Source organism: Martes martes, assembly GCF_963455335.1.
Source record: "Martes martes genome assembly, chromosome: 8".
Lineage (NCBI taxonomy): Eukaryota > Metazoa > Chordata > Mammalia > Carnivora > Mustelidae > Martes > Martes martes.
In genome coordinates, this window is record NC_137895.1 from 117070145 (window position 1) to 117086272 (window position 16128).

Consider the following 16128-nt stretch of genomic DNA (forward strand, 5'->3'; position numbering starts at 1 on the left):
CACACCCTTGGAGCTGTCTGGGTAATGAGAGTTAAGATGTCAGATGTAGTTAACCCTAAATTTTGTTCAGTTTCTGTTGGGAGAAAATAAAGCATCTGGTTTTATGTGGTTCATAATGAATTCATTTGTAGAAATTATCTTTGAAACCAAACATTGGGAATTCAAATCAAAACAATGTGGACAATTGGAAAATATTGTTGGTTTCTTCTCTTTGCTGTTGGATATGCCTGTTAAAATGATGCTGTAAGAAAAATACAGGTGCCATGTTCAAGAAATCAGTATAATCTCTATAGAATCAAACTTGACCATACTCTTGAAAAACTGAAAAGTGTTTTTAGGTTGACGGTAGAACATGAAATTTTTTTCCCAGGGACCTATTAATGTACTTCTTTCTTCAATAGGAAAATAGAAAGTATTTCAAGCGTAGTGAACTTGCAAAAAAAGAAGAGGAAGCATATTTTGAAAGATGTGGCTACAAGGTATGACTGCTTGCTTTTATGTTATTGTATATTCGAGTTTAAATTTTTACAGCTGTGGTTAAAGTGACAAAATTATTGATCTCTGTTCACTTTATCAATGTTATACATTAGCCTATAAATGAGAAGCCATCTGGAGAGGTATGAGCTTTTTTCTTTTCTTTTTTTAATCTTGAATTCAGGAAAATACGTGCATGACTTTTGGCTTGGAATGGTTTGGCTTTTTGTGGACAGCATGAAGTGGCTTGAGATCAAAGCTTGAATTTTTTTTTTCTTTCAATTCCTGGATCTGATACTGCCTCATCTTCATCACCACCACCACACCTTTCCTCACCTCTCCCAATAAAAGTCTATTTTAAAGGGTTTCAAAACATTTTATTCACTCAGCCACTGAGTGAATTTTCCAGTGGTATTTTCCCCACTTTCACTTGAATATTTTAAGCCATTCTTTTTGTTTGCATTGTTGGTTCCTTTTGGCCCTAAGTACCTCTGTCTGAGATAGTAAGCCATACATTTATATGCTTTTGTGTAATAAGGTGCCATATTTCAAACACTGCTTGTCTATTGTATAGAAAATGTATAGAAATATTTGTTAGAAACAAGTGAGTTATCTGGAAGACTATATTTTTGAAGCATGACTAAAAGTATCCTTAAGGTTCCCCTATTATTATCCTAGTCAGCTATTATCCTAGTTGAATAATATTTTGGGGTTTTTATTGGGAGGGGTTAAATGTTATGAGGTGACATTCTGTTAAAATTATTTTAAAAGACAATATCTAGTATGATGATTTTTAAAACAATACTTAGAGGTTCTGTTGAAATATTTTTGCCAGATCATAAATTTGACATCAACTTTTTGCTTGTGAAACGTGTATAATATAATATTCTTGTGCATGTGATGGGGAAAGTTCTAGAAATTAATGTAGCAAAGCATTTCTAGACAGAAGCATGAGGAATGCAAATGGTATGTATATGCATTTGATTTTGTCTTGTAGTGTGGCGGAGGGCAAGTGTTAATGTAGTTTTACATTTCTGATAGATTTCTAAAATACGAAAGTTTGCATTTGTATTTTATATTTCCCATAAATATATTGGTTTCATTTGTTTCCAGTTTAGGAAGTTAAAACACAATTCATGTAAATAGCCATCAAACAGATACTAAGAAGAATTCTTTTGCTTACCCATTGTTGTCTAACTGACACTTGATCTGGAGTGATCTGGAATGAAAATCATTGACCATGGGTTTAGTCTGCTGACTTGTTGCTTTCCCCCATTCCTAAATTTGAACCTTTTTCACTTCTTGGTAAGGCAGAAAAATAATTTAAAATGGGCAGTTTTGCATTGTTTAGATTGCTTCAGTGATGTGTTGGTACTTGTTGATATAGAGCGAAGCACTGAAGCAAAATCACTACTGTAAAGTTACTGGTTATAACATGGAGTCCTGCTGAAAACATGTCTTCAATTTTTTTTTCCCCTACAAGTGATGAGCTGGCATTCTATAATTAAAAATGCTTTTCATCCTCAGTTTGGGAGAAATACCTGTTTTTATGCTTAAAAGGAAAGGGTTTTCTAAAACACGTTTAATATTTTCTTCTTGGTAATAATGAAAATACAGCACATGTTACCTTTATTCCTTTATGAAAACTAGTTACCATTTATGAGGCTTGAGGCTGATGTGGTTTGTGAAAAATCTGGAAGTTTAGTTTTTTCTTCAATTTTCTGTCTGTACCAATTAATAATAACCTTTAACCCTTAACTACAGAATCAGAAATGATATAATTTAACCATATAGCCTTTCTTAATTGCATTTTTTTCTTAATGTTGACCTTTTATTTATTTATTTTTTTAATCTTCTTTTGGGATTTTAGATTAGTCTCATGATCAGATGGGAAACCGTGTTTGAGTATGTTTTTACAGACCATACATGCCATGGGGCTTAAAAATTGCTGAACTTAATATTCCTAAACTGTGAGCTGGGCAGTAGACTCAAGAAAGCACATGAAGAGATTTTTTTTCCCCTGCTGGTCCCTATACACAAGAATGTCCACTCTGTGTGGATGAGTGGATCAACACTCTGTGTTGATGTTGTGGTGATGTTATTTCCCTGCGGTTCATAGCGCAGTTTGGGGGCAGATCTCTGTAGCTTTGGGAGTGTTTCTGCGTGTCCAGCAGTGATTTCAGTGCACTTGGAATCCTGCCTTTCAAAAAGGAGGGTAGGAAAAAAACAGGAGCTTGAAGCATCACGGGTTTCTTACAAAGCAGTTTTTTTTGGGTCTTCATTTAAAACCCAGAGCAAGGATCTGGGTTTTAACCCTGTAAGATAATTTTCTCAAAGCAGAGAAGCCAATTGACTGTTTATAAGAAAAAAGTAAAATTCTTAAGAGTCTAGGGAGAAAGGAGTCTAAATTATAGCCCTTTTAAAAGTTTTTGATTTTGGAAACCATTATATTTCTGTCACTTTTCAGTAGCAAGAGTGCTGTCTCCTGTGTGCATGTTTGCTACTTGTGTCCCTAAAATGGAGGTGTTTGATGAGTTTTCAAAAGCATGTCCATTTATTAGGAGCTTTTTCCTTGGTGGAACATTTAGAAAACCTGGAATATTTGAACCATGTTTAATTTCCATTACCAACTAATGCACAGAATGGTAAATATTAACTGTATTATACTTTAAAAACCTGAATTTAATTCTTTTGGCTTTTAATACAGATACAGCCAAAGGAAGAGGACCAGAAACCATTAACTTCTTCAAATCCAGTGCTAGAACTTGAACTGGCAGAGGAAAAGTTACCCATGACTCTTTCTAGGCAAGAGGTAAGTTTATATACAAGTGTTTGATTGGGGGGAAAAAAAAAAATCTCCAGAGCATTTGCATTTGTCATCTGTTCTTTCCAGTAAGCTTGTGTCATTATTGCCTATATAACATGTCTGGCTGAACTAAAATAATGTGCAGCTAGCCAGTTTCCTTCTTGAGATTCTAAATCTCTGCCTTTTTTTTTTTTTTTTTTTTTTTTTTTAAAGAGAGAGAGATTGCATGCACATGAGCATGGGAGAGGGGCAGAGATAAAGGGAGAGGGGAGAAGCAGACGCCCTGCTGAGATAGGGACTTGGGGGCTCTATCCCAGGGCCCTGAGATCATGACCTGAGCCAAAGACAGATGCTTAATCCACTGAGCCACCCAGATGCACCAATCTCTGCTTTTCTTCATACTCTTAAAGCTTTAAAAGAACATATTTTTCTAAACTTTAAAATTTAAACACATTGTTCTAATATATATTTTTAAAGTAATTATACATAGATTATTTGTCTAAATTATTTTAAATACACTTTTTGTAACAATACATCACTCTAGGTCAAAACACAGATCTGTATAATTTTTTATGACTATATAGTTTCCCATAATATTTTAAAAACCTATTATTATTTTAAAAATCAAACCGTAATGGTCAGTTAGATTGCTTCAGGATTTCCCTATTTTTTAAATCCTACTGAGATGAACATTTTTATACAGATGTCATTACATGCATGCTAACATTGATTGTTCCCTTCGGAAAATTTGTGAGAAGCATGATTTCTGGAGTCTGTTGACTAAAGACTGTGCATTTCTGTGACTGGGGGTACATATCACTACAGGGCTCTGTAGACATGTTGCCCCAGTTTGTACTCTTAACTGCAGTGCTCATCTGTACTTGTGTCAATATCAACTGTTTCTTTTCTGAAAAAGCCAAAAACCACAAAAATTTCAGTATACTCCTGTGACACGAAGACTACAGACTATACGGGGAGGGAGGGAACCAAACAAAAATGAACTTGGAATGGAAGGAAAGGGAGGAAAGAAAGGATGGCTGATCCTAAACGCTGTCATGGGAGTCAGGTGAAGGATTTTGGAATACCGAGCCTGAAGAGAAGAATATTGGAGACCTTAAAAAAAAAAATCCATTGACAGCAGCTATAATTTTGAAAAAATTTTATATCTTCTGTGGTTTCATGGAGTAGAAATGAGATAAATAGGGAGAATTTTGAGGCAGAGAGATTTTAGTTGATTGTGAGAAGTAAAAGCTATCTGTCCCAAACTGGTATGGCCTATTGCGTCCCTGTCATTGGTCAGTTGCGGACCTCGTAGAGGTGCATTTGAGGTCATTTCCACGTTGATGGGAGGTAGCACCAGATGGCCTCTTAAGCTGCTTTTGAATACCGAGCTTCGGTTAACTCAGTGGGAGCTTGACCAGTGGTTTCTGTGCTACTATTTATGTTTCCAGATAAAGTTCTTGGTACTTAAAAAGCATTTTGGATCAACCTTTATTTTTCTCAGTTATAAATTTTTCTTATGAAATGGAACGTATATACAAATAACACACAAAACATGTAATGGAAGATTCTCAAACAGACACCCATTGACCATCACCCAAGTCAAGACACAGTATTCTCAGCCCCTCAAAAGCCTGCCCTGTGCCCTCCCCTGATCATTACTCACTTCTCTTCTGGGAGGTAAGTGTTTGGTTTTCATGTAGTCTTGGCCATGGTCTGTGAGTTATCAGCTGATTCTGGACTGTATTTTCCTTCTATATAAATAAAAATATATAAAAGTTACCATTCCCTTCCATCTTAATGTTTTTCTTAGGTATTCTGTTATACAGATGGAGCCTTTGCTGAAACAGTCAGCCAAAGGACCTTAAATATGGTAGGGTTTTTAAAAGTGTAACAGTAACTCATTGTATCCATTCATGGAAAATTAAAGAAAAAACACACACAATTGACTTTTTCTGTCTACATTTCAAAATAAGTATTTTGTCACCTAAGGGAGGAATTACTCTTACTCCAAACACTGGAATTACTATTATTGTTATTACTTCTTACAGGTTATCAGAAGATTGAGAGAAAGAGGAGAACCAATCAGACTATTCGGAGAAACTGATTATGATGCTTTTCAACGTTTAAGAAAAATAGAGATCCTCACACCAGAAGTTAACAAGGTAAGAAGTCAGAACAAAACTTGGAAAGCTCACTGTACCACATAAATAAGAATAGTATGGAGTTTGAGTTATTGCATCATTTTAGGCAAAGATGAAAAAGTAAAGTTGCCAGATTATTGCTGCTGAATGTAAGTTTTCTTTAATTCTTTTAAAAAGCACCTATCTTAAGCATACAGTTCAGTGCATTTTGACGAATCCACTCCAGGCCTGTAACCACAACCGTTAGGAAGATAGAGAAGGTTTTCGCCACACTTTCTGGTCTGTCCAGTGCCCCTTCTTAGCTAGTCCTATTCCTTCTCCTCAATGCCTGAGCAAACACCTTTTAAAATTCTATCACTGTAGATTAATTTTGCTTGTTCTGCATTTCTTATAGATGGAGTCATGAGAGTATGTCTGGCTTCTTCTGCTGAGCATTTTTTTTTTTTTTTGCTGAGCATATTTTTAAAGAGACTGTTTCTGCAGAAATGAGTAGTTTGTTCCTTTTTATTGCTGGTGATAGTTGCCACCATTTGTTTCCAGCTTTGGGCTGTTAAGAATAACACTGCTATGAACATTTTTAAACAGGTCTGTTTGGGACCTGTGTTACTTCTCTTTGGTAAATATGTTCTATCTCTTAGTAAATACCTGAAGAAGAATTGCTGAATAATGAGTAAATGTGTGCTTCAGTTTTTAAGAAATGCCAGGTGTTTCCAAATGTCATAAGTATTTGTTATTTTAAGTCTTTTAAATTGTAACTGTTCTCTTGTATGTGTAGTAATATGTAGTAATGCGGTTCTGTTCACAGCCTCCTGTTAACTAACTGTAATGAGCATCTTTTCTTAGACTTACTGCCCGTAGATTTCTCTGGGCAGTGCATGTTAAAACCTTTTGTTCATGTTTTAGTTGGATTGTTTGCCCTTTTATTTTTGAATTGTAGGCGTTCTTTGTATATTCTGAATACAAGCCCTTAGATGTACAGATATATGGTTTGTTACTATTTTTTGCTTGTCTTTGGCTTACCTGTTCTTTTCATGATGTCTTTTGATGGGCAAATTTAAATTTTGATGAACTCCACTTTTTTATGGTTATCGCTTTTGGTGTTTTTCTGAAGAAATATTTGCCTATCCCAAGGTTTTAAAGAGTTACTCTTTATTTTCTCTAAAAGCTCAACAGTTACAGTTTTAGGGCTTTGATCTGGTCTTATAGCTCAGCAGATGGTCTGTCTTGGTGAATATTCCATAGGCTCCTAAAAAAAATGTCTTTTATACGTTGGGTAAATGTCAGTTACAGTAGTGTTGTTCAGATCTTCTGTGGCCTTTAATAACTTACCTGTTTGCTCTACCAGTTACTGAGAGACAGGTGTGTAATCTATGGGTGTGTAACATGCTGCTCTAAAACTGAGGAGCTTCAAACAATTTACTGTAAAATCTTTTTCAGTCTCCTGTGCCTGTAACGAACCGCCCTGAAACTTAGTAACTTAAGATAATTTATTTTATCACTTAGGGTTCTGTGGTTTGATTAGGGGTACACTGGACAGATTTTTTTGCTTGGAGTCTCACATGTGATTGCAGTCTGATGTGGACTGTGGCCAAGGTCATCAAAGGGTCCCTTGGACTGGCCTTCCAGCTGTGTAATACCATAGAGGTTCATCTGTGTGATAGTGTAGGTCAGAATTTCCTTCCTTTTTAAGGCTGAATAATACTCTTGTTCATATGGATCCCATTTTGTTTATCCATTCAGCTTTGGTGGACATTTGAGTTGTTGCTACCTTTTAGCTATTGTGAATAATCCTGCTTTCAACAGAGGTTTACAAATACCTGTTTGAGTCCCTGCTTTCACTTCTTTTATGTACACCTGAGATGCAGACTTGATGGATCCTACAGTCATTCTGTTTAGCTTCTTTCTTTTAAGCATAAATGAATAAAAACATTCATCTGCTCTAATGTTCACAGCAATTTTTTGAAAAATTTTCAGTCCTGTTGAAATTCTTAGAGTTAGTGGTTTTTGTAATGCTTAATTTTTACCAACATTTATTTCTTTCCTATTTCCTGAATTCCTTTCTTTATCAAAAGATAGTATAAAGGGGCGCCTGGGTGGCTCAGTGGGTAAAGCCTCTGCCTTGGCTCAGGTCATGATCTCAGGGTCCTGGGATAGAGCCCCACATCGGACTCTGCTTGGCAGGAAGCCTGCTTCCTCCTCTCTCTGCCTGCCTCTGCCTACTTGTGATCTCTGTCTGTCAAATAAATAAATAAAATCTTTAAAAAAAAATATTAAAATACTAACGTGAACTATTAAATTAGTATGTGATTTAATTTTTCTACTAGTCATGCTTCGTTCCTTGAAAAATTTTCTGGTTATTAATATTAATTTATTACAGCCTGCCGTATTTTAATCTCCTAAAGCTTGTCCCAGATACCAAAGAGCTTATTTGTAAATTTTTTTAAAATTGAGGTATAATTGATATATTACATTAGTTTCAGATATATAGCTTAGTGATTTGATATTAGTGTGTTTTGTGAAATGATCCCCACAATAAGTGTAGTTAATATCTGTCACCATACATAGTTACAAATTTTTTTGCTTGTGGTAGGGACCTTTAAGATCTACTCTTACCAGGGCACCTGGGTGGCTCAGTGGGTTAAGCCTCTGCCTTTGGCTCAGGTCATGATCCCAGGGCCCTGGGATCGAGCCCCACGTTTGGCGCTCTGCTCAGCAGAGAGTCTGCTTCCCACCCCCCTACCCCCCGCCTGACTCTGCCTACTTGTGATCTCTGTCCGTCAAATAAATAAATAAAAAGTCTTTAAAAAAAAAGTATCTACTGTTACCAATTTCTAAGTATGCAGTGCAGTATTAACTGTGGTCACCGTGCTGCTCATTACATCCCAGTAACTTATTTTATAATTGAAACAGACTATTTGAAGATGATAATGTAAATGTGAATTGCTTTCTAAAGCTCGCCATATTTATGCCTCCCAGCCACATCTTAGTCACATTTTACATGTTTTTCTTGTGTATCCTTTAACTTAACAATTGTAGTTATTTTTACTATTTTTGTCTTTATAAGTGATTGATCTACTGTCTTTACTATATATTTACCTATTCCAGTGAGATTTATACTTTCATATGTTGTTACTAATTAGCCCCCTTTACAGCTTAAAGAAGGCCCCTTAATATTGCTTGTAAGGCTGGTTTAGTGGCGATGAACTCATTTAGTTTTGCGTGTCTGGGAGATTCTCTCCTCCAATTCTGGATGATGACTTTGTGAGGTAGAGTATTCTTGGTTGGAAGTTTTTTCTTGCAGCACTTTGAATATATTATGCTCTACCCCCTTTTGTCCTGCAGAATTTCTGCTGAAAAATCTGCTAATAGGTACATAACAGATGGTTTTTCTTTTGCTGCTTTTAATATTCTCTCCTTGTCTTTACCTTGTGATATTTTAATTAGAATATGTCTTGGTGTGGGTGCATGTAAGTTTTTGAGGTGATTGCCATACACTTTCCCAGCAGCTGTACCATTTTACATTTCCGGCAGTGAAGGGTTCCATTTCTCCACATCCTAGGCAGCACTTACTACTTCCTGTTATTTTTGATCATAGCCATCCTGATGGATTTGAAGTGGTATCTTAATGTGTGTGTGCTGTGTGTGTGTGTGTTTTAAGATTTTTATTTATTTGAGGGAGAGAGAGAGAGCATGAGCAGTGGGAAGGGGCAGGGAGCCCTACGCGGGGCAGGGTGGGGGTGGGCTGTCAAAGCAGATGCTTAAATGACTGAGCCACCCAAGCATCCCCTTATTGTGGTTTTGATTTGCATTCCCCTTATGACTAGTGATGTTAAACATCTTTTCATTTGCTTATTGGCATTTTATCTATGGTCTTCTATTCAAGACCTTTGCCATTTTTAGTGGTTTTGTTGTTGTTGTTGTTATTTTGGAGCAGTTCTTTGTATATTCTGGACATCAGTCATTATCAGATCAGTGACTTGCAAATATTTCTCCCATTCCACTGGTTATCTTTTCACTCTGTTGATAGTATCTTTGCAGAAGAGTTTTTAATTTTGATGAAGTCCAGCATGTACCTATTTTGTTCTTCTGGGTTTTTGTTTGTTTGTTTGTTTTCTGCCTGTGCCTTTGGTCTTGTATTCAAGAAATGATTGCCAAATCCAATATCATGAAGCTTTTCCCATGTGTTGTCCTCTGTGAGTTTTATAGATTGACTGACATTGCTGAATGTTAAGGGAATTCAGAGTTGTTGCAGTCAGGTTAGACATTTTAAGTAAACTGGGAAAATGGGTTGAGGGCTTGAGTGGAGACCTGGTCACTTGCGCTAGACCTCGTTAGAAGATTTCAGCATCTATGAATATTCTCATCACTTACATTTTATTTTTCTGACCAGAGTAGTTTTGTGCATACATTCTTTTAAATTTCGATATGTTCATTATAATTAACTTTGGACAATGATGATAGCTGCATAATAAATTGAAATCTTACTCGAGTCTCTAGTTTTACTAAGCTCTTAACTCCTGTGGAGGAAAAAAATGAACTGAACTTACTAGTAGTGAAAAATCAAAAGGAAAACGTGAGTGAAATTCCATAGTACGTGTAATTTTTCACCTTTCTCAGGGATTGAGGAATGATCTGAAAGCAGCTTTGGATAAGATCGACCAGCAGTACCTCAATGAGCTTGTGGGTGGTCAGGAACCTGGAGAGGAAGACACCCAGAATGATTTGAAAGTTCATGAAGAAAACACCACGATTGAAGAGTTAGAGGTAGTCTTTACACCCACCTGATCTCATTTCCCCATCACATCCTTCATTTCCTGGGACAGATGCTTGAGTTGATCGTGTTCAATTCAGAGCATGCTACTATGGGCTGTGGTCATTACAAAGGCCCTTTTTATAAAAAATTTCTTGCTTTTATTTATTCACTCCCTCTTTCCTCATTCTCCACTCACATTACCCTACTTCCTGCCTTCAGAAGTAATCATTCTGACATATTTGATGTGCATCCTCTTATTTGTTGGGGGTCTTTGTAAAGCCAGTAGTATTTTGTATGCTTATGTTTTTAATATACATAAATGATACTATACTGTGAAATTTTTGTTTTAAATGTTTCTTTTTTTCCACTTGGAACTATAGTTAAGATCCTTCTTTGATGCTTTATGTATATCTGAACCTTTGATTTTAACTGCTGCATAGCATTTCCTACTTTATGGCATTCACTGCCTTTTACTTTTGTTCCCTTATAATGAGAGCTGGATTTCTCCCAGCTCCCTATTACTACAAACAGCTTTGTGATGAATAGTCTTGTACGTAACCCCTGTGGACTCAGAAGCAGGATGGCTGGATTTATCTATGTGTAACTTGTCCAAGTACTGTCATGTTGCTCTCTGAAATGGCTGTACCAGTCTGCACCCCCATCAAAAGTGTGTGCGTGCCTTTTATTCCCAGAGCACTGCCAACACTTGGCAGTATCTTGCTTTTTAATTTTTGCCAATGTGTTGAATGTGGAATGATATATGTAATCCTAATTAAAAATCCATGTTATACTATCTAAATATCTCGCTCGAGGAGAAATTATGGCTTAGTTGAAAGCTTCTGCTGCGTAATAAACAGAAACTGTTATTTTTCTGTTTCTTTTCATTCCTGACTGTGCTCTTTGTGAGATCATAGTTGTTTTAATTGTGGCCCTCCTTCCACCCCCCAGCACCTCTCTATAGATCCTAAATTTGACAGAAATAGTGTGAGCAACCATTTCTGGCTTTTTTCTTAAAAAGCTTTATTGAGATACTCACTTTACAACTTAACCATTTAAAATGTACAGTTCACTGGTTTTTAGTATATTCACAGGTTGTTGCAACCATCATCATGACCTAATTCTAGAACATTTCTGTTCCCTTAAAAAAATTTATCCATTAGTTCCCTAAGCCCCTCCCCCCCTTTTTTGTCTTTTGATTGATAAAAGATACCTTCCTGTCTAAATTTCAATGACAGATTGGTGTTTTCTTCTTTTTTAACTTACCTAGAAGTTCCTTTGGGTTTTTTTTTTTTTTTTTTGAGCTTTTTTTTTTTTTTTTTTTTTTAAGATTTTATTTATTTACTTGACAGAGAGATCACAAGTAGACAGAGAGTCAGGCAGAGAGAGAAGGGGAATCAGGCTCTCTGCTCAGCAGGGATGCTGAGGCAGATGCGGGGCTCGATCCCAGGACCCTGAGATCATGACCTGAGCCGAAGGCAGCGGCTTAATCCACTGAGCCACCCAGGCGCCCCTCCTTTGGGTTTTTTAAAAATAGAAATTAGTATATATAATAAATATCCATGTTCAAACTGGTGTTGAGAACGACTGTTCAGCTGTCTTCACTAATGAACAGAAGTGTTGTTTTTCTGCAGGCATTGGGAGAGTCTTTAGGAAAAGGCGATGATCATAAGGACATGGACATCATTACCAAGTTCCTTAAGGTGTGTACTTTTAGGCCTAGGAAAGGACATTTGGGTTGGTTAAAAACTATTGTTTAATTTTTGGGTGATTTAAGGGTTAAGGACTAGAAAGGAAATCCCTCAATAAACATGTTTTGCATATACACAGTTTATGATATTGCTGTGCACTGGCATTTGGAGGTTAATCAAAGGAGACATACATTTACTTCACTGCAGCACTTTAAAACTGACTTGTCAATGTAAACACACAGAAAAGAGTCACAGCAGTGGAATGAACAAGAAGTTGGGGGAGTTTAAAATTTTTAAAAAACATTTCCAGGAGGGAGTGCAGTGAGGGGAGTATTCCAGAAGCTTTGAAGAGTGGTGATGACAGTAAGGAGAGGAAGGAGGTGGGAAGACCTTGGCAGTGGAAAAAGCAAACCCATCAGCAACCTTTCAGAGACTGTTCGTTTTCTCAGTTCTGCAGATAGCTGCGTATTCCTGCCGTGATGAGTTCAATCCATCTTTCTCCTCAGCATTTCTTGCTTTACTGGTTTAGGTAGAGTGCAAATGCTAGATTCATTTTAGCATTTATTCGCAAACCATTTGTGTTCAGGCCAAGAGATTAAAATGCAAGAAGTGCTTTTATTTGTATTAACAGTTTAAATACAACATATTAGTCATCAAGATTCTCAGTCTATTGAAGATATGGTATGGAATTAGATAAGCTTGGGAACTAGTTTGAACTAGAATTTTCCTCTCTGAGTGACAGCCTCTCCTTATAAGGGGTACCCATAGGTAATGCCACTAGGGGAATATGTCCTCCACCACCTTCCCTGTGTACGTGCCTCTAGGAATGGTGCTCTTGATGTGTTTGAACCCAAGGGGCCCCAGGGTGGTTTTCCAGGGCCAGGTGGAGGGGTTATAGTTTCTTTATTTCTGTTCTTTGTTTTCCTTCTTTCTCCTTTAGTCACGTGCTTTAGTGGGAGTACTTAAATCATCCCTACTACCAAAAGCAGAAAGTCCAAATAGAGGTGTACCCCATTTTATAGTGCTTGGTTTTATTGTGCTTTGGAGATAATGTTGTTTTCTTTGGTGATTTTGTTGTTGTTGTTTGTTTTTTTTTGTTTTCCTATAAATGGATGGTTTGTGGCAGCCATGTGTGGAATAAGTGTACTGACACTGTTTTTCCAGTAGCATTTGTTCACTTTGTATCTCTGTGTCACATTTTGGTGATTCTTGCAGTATTTCAGACTTTTTCATTGTTACTATATTTGTCATGGTTAATTGTGACCAGTGATTACTACACAAAAGCTCAGATGATGATTCGCATGTTTTAGCAATAAAGTATTTTTTAAGGCGGGGGAGAGAGGAGGAGAGAGAATCTCAGGGAGGCTCCATGCCCAGTGCAGAGCCTGATGCGGGGGCCCAATCTCAGTCTCATGACCCTGAGAATAGACCTGAGCTGAAATCAAGAGTCAGATGCTTAACTGACTGAGCCACCCAGGTGCCCCAGCAATGAAGTATTCTTTAATTAAGGTATATACATTTCTTTAAGACATAGTGCTATCATACACTTAATAGACTCCACTATAGTGTAAACATAACTTTTATATGCATTAGGAAACTAAAAAATTCATTTGACTCACTTTGTTGTGATACTTGCTTTATTAATCCGGTGATGTGGAACCAGTCTTGCAGTGTCCATGGGGTGTGCCTAGAGCACAGCAACATACTTGGAAGATTAAGTATCACAGCACAGTAGGTATTACGGCACATGAATCTAGGTGGGTTGAATTTTAGTAGAAATACGAGTAAAAGTTTATTTCTGTTGAAGTTAGCTATGAAATTTGAAATTTGATAGTTGTTAGTGGGAAATTGTTTGCATTAGGAATGAATATATATATATATATATATATGTAAATATAGAATAGGGAAGTTTGTGACTTGTCAAGGCACTACAAACATACATGTCATATATGACAAAATATGCACAAATAGTTCATCAATTAAATATTGATGCTATTTTAATTAGAAAAAAATTTACTTTAAAGATGATAATACATTGTTCAGTGTATTAGAGAACTTTTAAACCTTTTGAACCACTGGGTGGCATCATAGTCTAAATTTACCCGTTCTTTCAACAGTTTCTTCTTGGTGTTTGGGCTAAAGAATTGAATGCCCGAGAAGATTACGTGAAGCGCAGTGTGCAGGGCAAACTGAACAGTGCTACTCAAAAACAAACTGAGTCCTATCTCAGACCGCTTTTCAGAAAGCTACGGAAAAGGGTAAGGTTCCTTGAAAAATGCTTTCACATAACTGATTTTTTTAAAAAACAGACTATCTAAAGTTAGTATAAATGGCAGTCTATAATTATACACAGTAGCTTCCATAAATAGTTACATTTTTTTTTCTTTTCCAGAATCTTCCGGCTGATATTAAAGAATCCATAACAGATATTATTAAATTCATGTTGCAGAGAGAATATGTAAAGGTACATTACCATGCTGTGCATCAATATCAAGGTTATGAGCTTATCTAGGTTGTGTATGCATAATACGTTCATTTGATGTGGAAGTATTTTACATAGGAGCTTTAAGAATAAATGTGAAATGAATTAATAATAAAAAACAAAACAAAACCTTTATTTTCTAATTTATTGTCAGCTTTATTACTAAGCATTGATAATAAACTTTCCTGACCACATTGGTTTTTCAGTCATTTTTAAGATAGGTGTAAAGATTCTTCAGAGCATGAACTGGGTATAGGCAATGTTCATTTCATGAATGGGATTGGATTTCAAAGATTGTCCAAGATTATGGCTTAGAACAAATTTTCCCATAGAAACAATGTTATGTAGATTCGTTTCCCAGGCCAGCTATAAAAGCCTATTTAATCCGTAATATAGCTGAACTATTGTACTAACGATACAATGGAATTTAACCATCCTTTATACTTGTATGAGAAAATGTTCCAAATAAGGCTGCTAGAATTCATCCCTCCCATTTCAGAACAGCAACAATAGCAGACCCCTTGTTAGGGAAGACTTTTCCCCCTGCTGCAGTGGCGGGGGAAAAAGCTCCCCGCAGCCCAGCGCTCCTGGAGTGGAGTTCAGGAAGGGGAGTGGAAAGCTGTCACTTGCTGCAGGGAATGGAAGGAGAATGGCCTGCTGTTCCAGTAGTGGGGATTGGAAACGTGCCCCTGCATCTGGCCCATCAGCAGAGTCTGAAGAGGGAGGCTTCAAGTGGTAGTGCCTCTCAAGAGTGAGGAGGAGGGAGTTTCAGCGCAGTGGTTCCCTTGTCCGTTCCAGAGCCGTAGGTGGGGCTCTGGCAGAAAAGGGGGGAATACCAGGGCTTACTCTTGTACTCGGAGTATCTATAGTAAACAGAGGGTTGCCTGCCATGCCTCCTGCCTAGAATCTTGTGCTGATGAGGTGAACGTCGTATTTTTACTCCCTCTGAGAGCCAGTTTGTTTTATCAAAGGAAATGTTTTTGTTTTGTGCCTATAAATTTTATTCCTGGATAGTTTGTTTAGTTGCATGGTACTTAGTAAGGACAGTTGCCTTGGAAGGGATGAATAAGGTCACCATCGCTGCAGAAAGAAGTCAGATCACTTGCCTACTAGCAAGCATGCCTGCCTTCTTGTTGCTTTTTCCATTTTTATATTTGAGAAGCAGGTGAAAGTTTATTTTGTGTAGACTGCAGAAGAACCAAGGAACTTTAATAACCTATTTGGACAGCTTTCTTTAGAAATTTGGGGAGACTAAATATTGGAAATTTTGTCAGTTAATAACCAGTGTGAAAATGGACACAAGTCAGAATCTGATAAGTGTGTAACATGCTCTTTAAAATTAAGCTTTGTAAAACTGAGTAGTGCAAATTCAAATTTGCCTTCAGGGCCGAAGATGATCTTCTAGTTAGCCTATTTGTGGTACCTGATTTTTAAAATCAACTCTGCATATCAATCATGTATTTGGCTTTTAAAAATAAAATCTCTTCAAAACCTGGCTATTTGAGCTTCTCTGAAACCCTAGGGGTCTTTCAGAATTCACTTGATTTCTGTTTTATTCTTTTTTTCCTCCTAGGTAGCCAGACTTGGTTTAGAAAAAGAGCCATTTGTCTTCATTGGTTTCTGTCTTTACATTTTGTAGCTTTTATTTTAAGGTTCTTGGCAGGTGGGAGGTGCAGAAGGGCCAAAGTGAAACGATCTCATCCAGTAACTATTCAGCTCAAGGGCTAGTATTTAATCTCTGTTTACACATCTGCTGTGGACCCTGTGTGATAGTCCCAGCT

The 16128-nt window shown here is 36.9% G+C and overlaps 1 protein-coding gene across 2 annotated transcripts in view; it reads left to right on the forward strand.

The window, feature by feature from the left end:
• The window catches only part of PRPF18 (pre-mRNA processing factor 18), a 48627-nt gene that overhangs the window by 17055 nt on the left and 15444 nt on the right, over positions 1–16128 (forward strand). The window contains exons 2-9 of one of the 2 annotated variants that reach the window (XM_080810512.1): positions 402–479; positions 591–617; positions 3182–3286; positions 5332–5445; positions 10042–10188; positions 11809–11877; positions 13983–14123; positions 14258–14329. In XM_080810512.1, coding sequence (XP_080666638.1) covers positions 402–479; positions 591–617; positions 3182–3286; positions 5332–5445; positions 10042–10188; positions 11809–11877; positions 13983–14123; positions 14258–14329 — 753 coding nt within the window. The remainder of the gene's footprint in view (positions 1–401; positions 480–590; positions 618–3181; positions 3287–5331; positions 5446–10041; positions 10189–11808; positions 11878–13982; positions 14124–14257; positions 14330–16128) is intronic. The other variant, XM_080810513.1, reaches the window with a different exon arrangement.